A 12239-nucleotide genomic window follows, 5' to 3' on the forward strand; every position below is an offset into this window, starting at 1 on the left:
GGTGATCATTTTATTATTTGTGATAGATGTGAGTGTTATTGTTCATTGTAACTCTTATAGTAAAAGAGTTTTGTTGAATGATGCACATATTGATTGAGTTACATTATTGTAATCTTAATTTGATATTATTCTCTTTGTAGTGTGATCTCATGTGTTCATCAAAGGTCCATGGACGTGTGAGTTAATTATTGGTATGTGCGTTGTTTTTTATTTCAAAAGTGGCATAAGAGCTAATGGTTTGAGGTGATCGACTTATAGCTATTAGTGGGACCAAGTGATCAGTTCAAATAAGTATTGAAACTCAATGAAGTTGGTGGATTGTTTATGTTGAGATCCTTGTAGTGAAAGTTTTCTTGACAATGTGGAGGTCAAATAACTTGTTATGTTCGTCGTTGACAATGATGGTACAAGTATGCGTGAACCCTTCACCATTCAATACTCATAGATGAATATTGCGATCAAAACTATGGTGGTAAACACACTAAGTTTGTTGGTTCAAAGTAAAATTACAAGGTGTACACGTAGGGAATCTTAATCTTAAACAAAAAATAAAAAACAAAAATTAAGAAGAGCATTTGCCACTTAAGAGAGACAAGCGATAATGACAAAAATGAAGAAAATAATTAAATGGTGTAGAAGTTTGGAAATTTTATCCGATGGATATTAGGTTGGGAAATTAATTGAAGTTTTCAATTAAAGAGGATATTTTGAAAGTTAAGAGGTACATTTTACAGAGTGAATGAATGTGTTTAAGAGTTTTGCAAATGTGAAAATATTAATGTCAACTAAGTCATATTCGTTCATGGGGGATCATGTGGAGAATTGAGGAATCCTAAATCATCTCATTGTGAGAGGAGGAGGTGAAGTGATCATTTTATTATATGTGAGATGCGATTATGTGAGTATTAGCATTCTTTGTAACTCGATGAAAAATTAATATTGTAAGGTAATACATATTGAATTGTGCTACATTATTGTAATCTTATTTGACATAATAAAATATGTTGATATGTTTTCATTGACGATTACAAGATGTATTAAACGACATAAACTTTTGTGCGTTTCTTTATTTTATGTGTTATATTATTGTGTATTTATTAAAAATCGATAAATGTGTAAGTTAATTCATTGACGCAAGTGTTTTACATCAATTAACAACGAAACACTAAAGATAAACTATCAAAAAAATATTGATATAATGGGAGGCTAATTTATTGCACTTGTATTTCAATACTTAATTAATTAATTTTTACGTATTTTTAGGATTTTCTGACCCTCTATAATAGTTGAGCTTTATACTTTCTACTATTATTGCTCAAAATAACTTTGGGATAGAGAATTCAAAGAAGTAATCTATTGGACATATTGTTTAAATGCTGTCCTACCAATTATTGGGAAGAAAAACGAGTTCAATATATAGATAATGCAACAATGATCTAAGAAATCCAATATCATCAATTTTTTCAATGGCAAACTGCAAGAAAGAGATCATTGTGCGATACCCTTACTTACCAAAATGGGAGCCATGAATCATAGTTAATTTAATTTGTTTTCTTTTGTTGTTGTCCTATTTCTTTGTTATTTGTTAACTATTACAAACAAACAAAAAAAAAACTATTTATTAATTATAATTTTAAACCATGAAGCTTTATCATTCTCATTCACGCACGCCTCAGTGGAATTTATTTTGGCTAAAGATTTCAAGAAGTTGAAAAGTAAAAGTTCAACGAGATATTAAGCTTTGGCGTGGAAGTGCAATGACTCATAAGAGTCAAGATAGTTGACCTTTGATTTGATTCAAAGCAGAGCATCAACTCTGTAATTTAAAATCTGGTTGGGAAGTAACCACTAACCAACCATCTTCTATATTTCTAGGAACCTTAATTTATTTGTTTAGGAAAATTACGCATCTGGCCATTTTTTATTCTGTCTATTATAATAAATTTGAAAATATATATTAGATAAACTAACTAATTTATGTAATCAAAATGGTAATTACATAAAAAATTGCAATATGATTTATTATTTTACAATATGAGTACAGTTAATAAGAATAAATAACTAATCCCATAAAAAAAAGAATAAATAACTAAGTACTTACAATGTGTAATTAACTAGATTATTTAATAATATAAAATAATATACTAGTAAACCAACACATTAATAAGTTGAGTACTTATATTTAAAAGAAACTATTTTGAAACAATTAAATGCTAATTTTTATTTCACTAAATTAATAATTTTTTGGTGTGTTTTTTTTTTCCAAATTAATTTACAAAACCCTTTAAATATTATAAATTAACAAATATACCAAAAAAAATTAAATAACTAATGAAATAATTTAATATTTAAAAAATTCATTAGCACTACCAAATAAATAATTTTAATAACAAGTTAGCAAATAATTATGTTTTATTTGTTAAATTTACTAAATAGTCTCTTTTTAATGCCAAATATTTAACTATCAACATTAAATATTTTGAATTGAATGAAAAGTGTATTGATAATAATAACATTAAATGAGTCAAAAATAATTATTTTTTACTAATAATAATGTCTAATATTTAAGATATATTTTTTTGCTTATAATAGTGATTAGAGAAAGTATATTATATGTAAATGAAAAAATTATCATTGTAAAAAATAGTATTTATTTAAAAAATTTAAATTAATATTTATATAATTTTGAATAATAATTTGATTGGATTATATAAAATGACAAAACTTCTTATCTTAAAATCATACATATTTTTTAAAAAAATTAAATTTAATATCAAATTCTATTATTTTTTAATTTATATTTTATTAGATTTAAATTTTTATATATTTTAAATTATACTTTACAAAAATAATTAAATAAATTATTATTTTTATCATATTATGTTAATTTTTTATACAACTCATATTTATATGAATTTTAACTAGAAAAATATAATATAATAATATTTAGAAATAATTTGTTGATTTCTCAAACACCCAAATGAGACAGAAATTGATAAATATATATATTATAAACATGAAATTCATGCACTGAAATTAGTTAAAAGTAATTTCACAATCTGTATTTGCAACCTTATTTTAATTACATTCTATATTAAGTGAAATCTGGATATATCTTGAATAAAAAAGGTACGACATACGTCAAAGAATTTCCTTATTATTAAAAATGAGCCCCCACTAAAGACTATATTATAAACATTCTTAAACACATATCTAGCATGCTTATACAACCAATTGGATCATTATACATATTTTATCATTAATACATAATAGAATTGAATAATTTTACTTATCGTTCTTAATTTAAAATATATAATTTAAAAAAAAGACGTATAAGAAAAGAAAATTGTAAATAGAAGTGGGGCCGTAATCGTAAGAGATAGAGAGTAGAGACAAAATGAGGAGAAGAGAAGAGGGATCAAATCCCAATTTAAGATTGGAGTACAACTTCTTACAATACCGTATTTTCTGACACCCAACATTATATTTAACTATTACATTTCCAACCCAAACAAAATTCAGCTCTTAATTACTCTATCAACTTCTTTTTTATTTTTCATATTTCTTTTTTCCAATTCCAACATTTTTATTATTATAAAATTAAATATTATATCGTCATAGACGCCGACGACCAACCAAACCAAGCAGCTCATATTGTCTGTCTACTCTCTCTCTCTCTCTCTCTCCGATACACCTTCAGCTTTTCATAGATCGTGCTTTTGTGTCTCTGAAGAACCCACTCCTCTACTTGATTCTGCTTCTTCTTCTTTATTTGCCTGTTCAAATATTCTGTGAGCTCACTATTTCTTAACAATGCGCTACTCATTTTTTTTTATTTTTTTTTCTAATAAATTTTAAACGATTGTGTATTATGTTGTTGTTGTTGTTATGTTATGTCTCAGTTCTTCTGATTCTTCGATTAAGGTAGAAGAAGGTTTTTATGTTCGGTTATTATTCTCAATTTTGAAGTATGTTATGTTATTCAGAACTTGTGGGGGTTATTTTGTTGTCGGTGATGAATGTTTCCTTACTTGGATCTGATAAAAAGTGATTAATCAACTACGTTATTACTCAACTTCAATTTAATTCTTCTATTTTTTAAACAAATTAAATATATATTAAAAATCAGTGTTTGATTTGGGAATGACCAAAGTTTTTATTCTTTTTAGTTGAATCAGAATTTTGGAATTGTGAAACGGAGATTATGTCGGGTGGTACGCAGAAGAGTTTGAGAAAAGCACTTGGTGCTCTCAAGGACACCACAACTGTCTCATTGGCTAAAGTCAACAGTGATTACAAGGTAGAAGAATAATTTGTTCATAGACTCTGTTGAATTGGATCATGTATTGTATTTTGTGTTCATTCTCAACTGGGTTTACCTGTTTCTAGGAGTTGGACATTGCTATAGTTAGAGCCACAAATCACGTCGAACGCCCAGCTAAGGAAAAACACATGCGAGGTTTGTGCTCTATATCTCTTTATGATTGTTTTTTGGATGAATATCCAAATATTTTCTCCTTTGGAGGTAATCCTGTCAGGGGTTTGTACCAATTCACGCCCTCCTTAGGTCGATTTGTTTGTCATATGTTTTGAACCAAGGACACCCCACTTGGGATTACCAGGTATACATCCGCACGCTGCGGACCTAGTGATGTACACTTTTTTTTATGTTTATACTATTTGTTGCGTATTTGTAGATTGTAGAAGAGCAATTGTTGGATATGTTATGGTTTTAATTCTAAGTATTTATGTGCTCTCTTTTGCAGCTATATTTTCTGCAATCTCAGCTACGAGACCTAGGGCTGATGTTGCCTATTGCATCCATGCTCTCGCCAGACGATTATCAAAGACACATAACTGGGCTGTACGTGCACTGCGGCTTAGATCTTATCTTTTTTTTTTTATATGGAATGATAAATTTCCAACGTTTTTACTCAATGGCTGGGGAATATGTGATTATGTTTTTATGAATTTTTATCTGTATGGCTGTTTGCCGATATTCTTTGTTGCCAAAGTTGCTGTAACATTAATATGTCATTAGCATGAGTTATTCCAATTTCCTCACCGCTGGAGATTGTGGCTTGATCATCACATGCTACCTTAAAGCCAAATAAAAGTGGGACAAAGTCACGACAATGAATATCCCGACAACATATTAAACAGAAATCTGCTGAGACATGTTTTTCATGACTTTATCTGTTTATTCATCACCGTGTAATCATTTCGCGTGTCTAAACTTGCTAAAATAAAAAGGAACATGTACTTTTCATGTAGTTCTGAAACTGTAATATTTTTATATGGAAATTCTGCGGTTATCTTCTAATTTTTCAGTTACCTTTGCAATTTATGTTGTTCTCACATGATTCACCACTGAGCACGTGTTTGCGAATGTGTTTTTGTCGCTTCTATTCGGTTAATTGACAAGTGGTTTTATCTATAGGTTGCATTGAAAACTTTAATTGTCATTCACCGAGCTCTGAGGGAGGTGGACCCCACATTTCATGAAGAACTCATTAATTATGGGAGAAGTAGAAGTCATATGCTCAACATGTCTCATTTTAAAGACGACTCCAGTCCAAATGGTGATTGTCGTTATCCCCAGCATTAATCTCACTATAAATTTCATTATTATCTTTATTGACTTTGTATTTTCATTCGTTATGTTGTTGCTCAGCATGGGATTATTCTGCATGGGTCCGCACTTATGCATTATTTTTGGAGGAAAGGCTGGAGTGTTTTCGTGTGTTGAAGTATGACATTGAGGCAGATCGTCCTGTAAGATTTTCCATTTTTATTTTTCATCCAATATTTTTTACTAACAAATATTATTCGATATAGTAATATAATACTAGGAGATCTTCACTGTGATTGTTATCTCGTCACATCACATACTTCTTCATGAATGCTTTTTGAAAAAGGAAAGTTTACCAATTGTGAACTTTGTCACAGAGGACCAAAGATTTGGATACTGCAGAATTGCTAGAGCAGTTGCCAGCTTTACAACAACTTCTCTATCGAGTTATTGGTTGCCAGGTGAGCTTTCGCTGATTTGATCCTACCAGTTCAAGATTGATGGAATTTTTACCCAAACAAATTTTATAATTCAGGCAGCACTGATATCATACAAATTGTATTAACTTTTGAATGCTGCAGCCACAAGGGGCAGCTGTGAATAATTTTGTGATTCAGTTAGCACTCTCATTGGTAGGTCAATTGTTTAACCATACTGCATTTTTTGTTTTGTTTTTGCTTTCATCACCTTTATGAACATACCTTATATTGCATATAGGTTGCTTCGGAAAGCATTAAAATTTATCAAGCAATTAGTGATGGAACTGTTAATATGGTTGATAAGGTACGCATGGTTATCTTCATGAATTTGAAGCTTAATGTAACTTCCTATGTATTTACGAGACTATTGTGACAGTTTTTTGAGATGCAACGCCAAGATGCTGTGAAAGCTCTTGACATATACAGAAGGGTTGGGCTGCAGGTATCTCTTACGACAAAGTTCTCTTTTTCTATTATTAAATTCATGTATCCAGAAAGTTATGTTTAAACATGCTTTATATGAGTCCAGGCTGAGAGACTGTCAGAGTTTTATGAAATCTGCCGTAATCTTGATACTGGACGTGGAGAGAAGTTTATTAAAGTTGAGCAGGTTGGTTAGATCTTATATGGTGCTTGTTTTTGCCACGGTTGTTTTTCAATTATTTTTATGAAATATAATTCTAAATGAACTGATTGATGATATGTAGCCCCCAATATCGTTTATGCAAACCATGGAAGAGTATGTCAAAGATGCTCCCCAGGGAGCAATAGTTCGCAAGGATCAGGTTCGTATGAACATCAATAACTGTTTTATGTTGTAATCTTTGTGGCTTTATGCATGAAATTCAAGTGTATATTTAATAAACATCTAGTAGGTTACACGATAGGCACAAAAATAATCAGTATGAGACCGTGTCAGCTATCGACTAGTTAGGAAACAATATATTTACCATTAATTATTGCATTTACTTGAAAAAAAAGAGGTCTAACCATCGTTGCAATCTGATGACAGGGAGTTTGGATCCCCTCAAAATACTTGAAGGTCCATTTTGGAGAGAGAAATAGTCAAATAGATATATTTAATATTTTAATCATTAAATTATTTTTTTCTTTCTCTCTCCGAAATGGACCCTCTGGTACTTGAGGGAATCCAAATTCTTTGGCAGGTGGGTATATACTGAAAATCGGAAGTTAATACATCATACGTGTTTCTATCTAGTTTAAGGATTTCTTTTATTTTGTCATCTTAAAATTCTGGAATCTCTTCCATTACCTTAAGAAATATTCTGATGTCATTCTATATGCTATATTTTTGTTGAAGCATTTGTATGTTTAGCCAAATCTTTAATTATTTGGGGAGACATTAAATTAGTATTTTTGCCGTTTCTCCTTTTCAGTTATTTCGGGACTTAATATGCTATTTCAATCATATAACTTTAAAATGTTTCTTCTATCTTGATGAAGTCATTATTCATATGCTTTGAATTTGTTTTACTAACCGGTGTTCCGTTTAAATTGAAAACAGGCCCTTGACAACAAAATTGCTTCTCCAAAAGAAGTTTTGGCTATTGAATACAATAAAGAACCAGAAATGCAGGAGGAACGTGCACTATCGCCCCCTCCACATTCTGAACCTGTGAAAGTGGAAACACCACCAGTACAACCACCACCTGATCTGTTGGTAATTACTGGGATTTATGTGTGTCCTGTTTTTGGTATAATTTAGATTGCAGATTGACTCTATTGGTAATGCTTACCTATCACAATTGGTTTGCTTGCACTAAACTTTTTCTCTCCTTTTGGTTTGCTTGCTAGAATTTGGAGGATCCTGTTCCAGCTGCTGCAGAGTTGGAAGAGAAGAATGCCTTGGCTTTGGCCATCGTTCCCATTGGTAATTTGTTGCTCTTTGCCTCTATTAAACACATTGAATAAAAGCTGGTTAATCTGCACAATTCAAAAATAATTGACAATAGTAATTGGTTCATAGGGGTAATACTGAACTGATTTTCTTTTCAGGAAGAGTGATGTTTCACATTGTTTGGACTAGGCCTTTTAATATTTAGATGATAATCATGTGAAATGAACTATACTCCCGACATCATTTTCCTTTTTCTGCACTTTGTTGGTAGTTGAAATACAAACTTAAGATTAGAATGCTCTGTGATATTAAAGTTAGATATCATGTCTTGACCTCAATTCATACAATGTCTTGTTAATGGTGGCTTCAGCTGATCAACAACCTGCTGCTGTTCCAAATCAAGCAAATGGAACCACGGGGTGGGAACTGGCACTTGTTACTGCTCCTAGTTCGAATGAGAGTGCTGCAGCAGCTAGCAAATTGGTATGATTTCTTCTTCAATATTAAACTACATTATCCATTCTATTAGCATAGATGCTGTATTGCATTGAAACAGGTATAATACCGATATCGAGTACAGAGTACGTATTTTTTTGTAAAACCAATGTTTGTCTACAGTAAAAATATACAAGGAAACATCTTTCATAAGTATACCATTTAACAACAAAATATACAAGGAAGAGTCTTTCATAACTTATTACATCATATATCAAAACAAAATTAGGAGTCAAGGAAATGTTATTTATATTGTAAAAAATAGGAAAAGAATATACAGCATAATAGGAAAACTATCAACATCATCAAAAAAGGAATAGAGGTACATACTCAACAAGTATCCACATTGAGTACCCAATTTTTTATTTTAAAAAATAATTTTGGTACTTACCAACGCCTACTGAGTATGGGTACAACATGAATTTTGGAGTACACATGCTTCAGAGCGCATTTGATTTGTGAATGTAAATCTGTCTCTCAATCTGTGTATGCATCTAAATAAACATAGTCAAAACCCTTGCTCGCGCAATGCACATGTGATTTCTGTTTCTGTTGATGAGGCGAAAATGACCTATTGTGTATTCAGGCTGGAGGTTTGGACATGCTTACACTAGACAGCCTATATGACGATGCACTCAGAAGAAACAACCAAAACGTTAGCTACAATCCATGGGAGCAAGCACCAGCAGGAGGCATGATGCAACCAACAATGCACGATCCATTTTTCGCCTCTAATACAATGGCTGCTCCACATTCTGTTCAAATGGCAGCTATGTCCAACCAACAGCAAGCTTTCATGTTTCAACAGCAGCAGCAGCAAATGATGATGGCCCCTCAACAACCATCTGCAAATCCTTTCGGAAATCCTTATGGATCCGCTGTTCACCCTTATGGCTCAGGTATGCCTGTTCAATCATACAATCCATATACAGGCCTCATTTAAACATCTCTTGTGGATAACAAATCATTGATGAGATCAAGGAGCAAAAAACTCGGAGCGAATACTCCACCTTTGGTTCTATGCGTGGGAGACGAGAAGAATAGACAGATTTGTATCATAGGTTCTGTGTGTGTGCTATAGATAGCTAGAGTGAAATTCTTTTTGAATAAAGTAGAAGAGGGAGGGTTTTGGCTATATATGATTTTTTATGTACAAGGTAATTGATAATCAGCTTTGATTAAAACTACTTAGAATTTCTTTTATCCCTGGTTGGTTACTGTTAATGCATTAGCAGGAAATTTGTTCTTGATAAATTTGACTGTATTGTTCAGTTTCCATTCCCTGTATATGGTGGGAAGTATATTCATTATGTGTTTGTCAGACCAACATTTATCCAATGAAAAAATATGTCAAGTCTGATAACTGAGTAAATTTGGTGTAAGGAACAATTTTTTATTCATTGCTCTGTGTAAAGTTATCATCTGTAAGATGTTTCTTCTTTCTACAAATATTTAGTTTTTAGTTTCTTTCATTTTCTAGAAGGGTGGATTAAAAACATACAGTTGTTGAAGCTTCAACTACAAAGCTCTTCACTTATATGTACTAAAGTAACTTCAATTTCCTTTGTAAATATGTCATGTTTTCTGCATTTGTTTAGAGTGTTAAGTTGAATGAGATATGACCATAAAATATTTGACCGTAAAGCTCATATGGCTTACTTGTCACCTTCTATATGTGCCTTAAATCTGGTGTGGATTGTGCTTTCTAAATCGGTCAAGAATTCCAGATGGACACATCAATTAGAAACTATAGGAGAAAGTTTCTCGTAGGTCCGACGCAACATGTTATGAGGTATAAATTGAAATTATTAAACGAGGTTTTTTTTAAATTTAATATATAAATTATTAATATTTTATTTAATAAATAATAAATTTTTTTTGGCAGAATTAATGACATTTTTAAATCTTTTTTTTTTTATATTTTTTAAAAAATAAGACATTTCAACGGTTCTCCGGCAACATCGATAATTCATGTAAAATTTTCTATCTCTTAGTTGAAGAAAAAAAATAATGCATATTTTCTATCTCTTAGTTGAAGAAAAAAAATAATGCATATACGTTGTAACATTTCAGTAATTCATGTTAGTCATATGTTACTACTTGTTTTATGATTTTTTAATTTATAAATATTTTTCATATGATTTCTTAATTTATAAATATTTTTCATATAAGTAATGTGTTCACTTTTTATTTCATGATTTTTCAATTTATAATTGATATTTTTCTCATCTTTTAAGACTTTTTTTATTGAATAAAAAAAAGATTTATGACTTTTTTATTAAATAAAAAAATTAATTTTTTAGGGAGACCTACCCTTCGGTCGCTACAATAACCACGTACAGTTAGTTTCTAACACCGAAATTAAATGTTTTTTGTGTACATAAATGTTATGCATAGGTATTATGTTGCGCGAATTGCAAGGCAAGAGTTGCTTGAAGTCATAACGTGCATTAACTACAATCCACATTAATCTCACCAATTGTATTAAAATTATGTGCAATTAATTTCACTAGCAAATTAAATGTCTTTCGTGTATTTATACATTGATATTAAATTGTGTGTACCGTCAAGGCGGGAGTTGTTTGAATCTATGATGTACACTAATTAAACAATTGTATGAATGACGTTAATTTTACTAAAATTGTGTGCAATTAACTTCAACAATCAAGATAAACATCTTTTGTTTGTCAAATACGAATGATTATGCATTGAAATTGATATGCACATATCGTCGAGACGGAAATTGCTTGAATCCATGCTTTGGATTAACTATAAATCGTGTGAATTGAGATATAGAAAATGAAATCCAACTTCATCATCACTTCTATTGATTGCAAATGTTAATAACGAATATGTTTTTGTATTGGGTAGATGTTTTCTACAACAATTGTTCATTTTATGTTTTTTTGTAAACATTACTTGAATACATGCTTTGGATTAACTATAAATTGTGTAAATCGAGTCATAGAAAATGAAATTCAACTTCATCATCACTTTTATAGATTGCACATGATAACAACGAATATGTTTGTGTTGAGTAGAGGTTTTCTACGACAATTGCTCATTTGATCTTTTTTGCAAACATTTGATATGGGACATCACAATATAGAATCAATTCTTACATTGCAGGGATCCAATGGTTTGTCTTTCTATCATGGTAACATTTATTTTATTTTTAATTAAGAAGTGTATAGATTGATGGATATGTCCAGTCTTTTAAATTTATTTTCTACTATAATCTAATTGGATCCAAATGATTTTGTTACCAACAACCAATATCTTAACACAATGAAAACGAAGTATAGGACATGTGTGGAATTTGATCCAAATAATGTATTTTTTTCTTTTATGATATTTGGTTGTTTTTATAATTTGGTCATATACTTTTAAAATATATTATTGACTTATCGTCCAAAATGAGTATTTGTAGAAAATTTTGGTTCTCAAGTTTGTAGATATGTCATATAGATTGATCCAAAGAATAACCAATGTGAGGTGTTGGTGAAAAAGAAAAATGCAAAATATATATATGGATCCTTAGTTTTTGGAAGGACATTAGTTTTCGATACATCATTGTGCATGTTGAAACAATGTTTGTAATCATTTGAATCACATAATACAAGTTCAACTCCTAATCTCACCACAAATGTAGAAATGTTAAGAATAATGTAACTCATAAGTCATAATTATGAATATATTAGTGTAAGCTTACATCGATGAATTTTGCTATTTCTTCCTCATCTTCAACTTTTTAGAAAAAATTCGCATCTATTTTTTATTGGGTTAATTTTTTTAAATATATATAAATATTAAACAAAATGAGTATATATATATA

General features: G+C 30.4%; 1 protein-coding gene across 1 annotated transcript; it reads left to right on the plus strand.

The window, feature by feature from the left end:
• The first annotated feature begins 3595 nt into the window (after positions 1-3595).
• LOC101495378 (putative clathrin assembly protein At5g35200) lies at positions 3596-9804 on the plus strand. The gene is made up of 16 exons (XM_004508396.4): positions 3596-3791; positions 4170-4300; positions 4390-4459; positions 4767-4864; positions 5441-5582; positions 5675-5775; positions 5950-6033; positions 6154-6204; positions 6290-6355; positions 6428-6493; positions 6581-6661; positions 6759-6836; positions 7577-7732; positions 7867-7942; positions 8280-8392; positions 8991-9804. The coding sequence occupies exons 2-16, from the start codon at positions 4205-4207 to the stop codon at positions 9345-9347; spliced, it is 1635 nt and encodes a 544-aa protein (XP_004508453.1). The 5' UTR covers positions 3596-3791; positions 4170-4204; the 3' UTR covers positions 9348-9804.
• The last annotated feature ends 2435 nt before the right edge of the window (positions 9805-12239 follow it).

The sequence above is a fragment of the Cicer arietinum genome, chromosome 7 (assembly GCF_000331145.2).
Source record: "Cicer arietinum cultivar CDC Frontier isolate Library 1 chromosome 7, Cicar.CDCFrontier_v2.0, whole genome shotgun sequence".
In the NCBI taxonomy this organism is placed as follows: Eukaryota; Viridiplantae; Streptophyta; class Magnoliopsida; order Fabales; family Fabaceae; genus Cicer; species Cicer arietinum.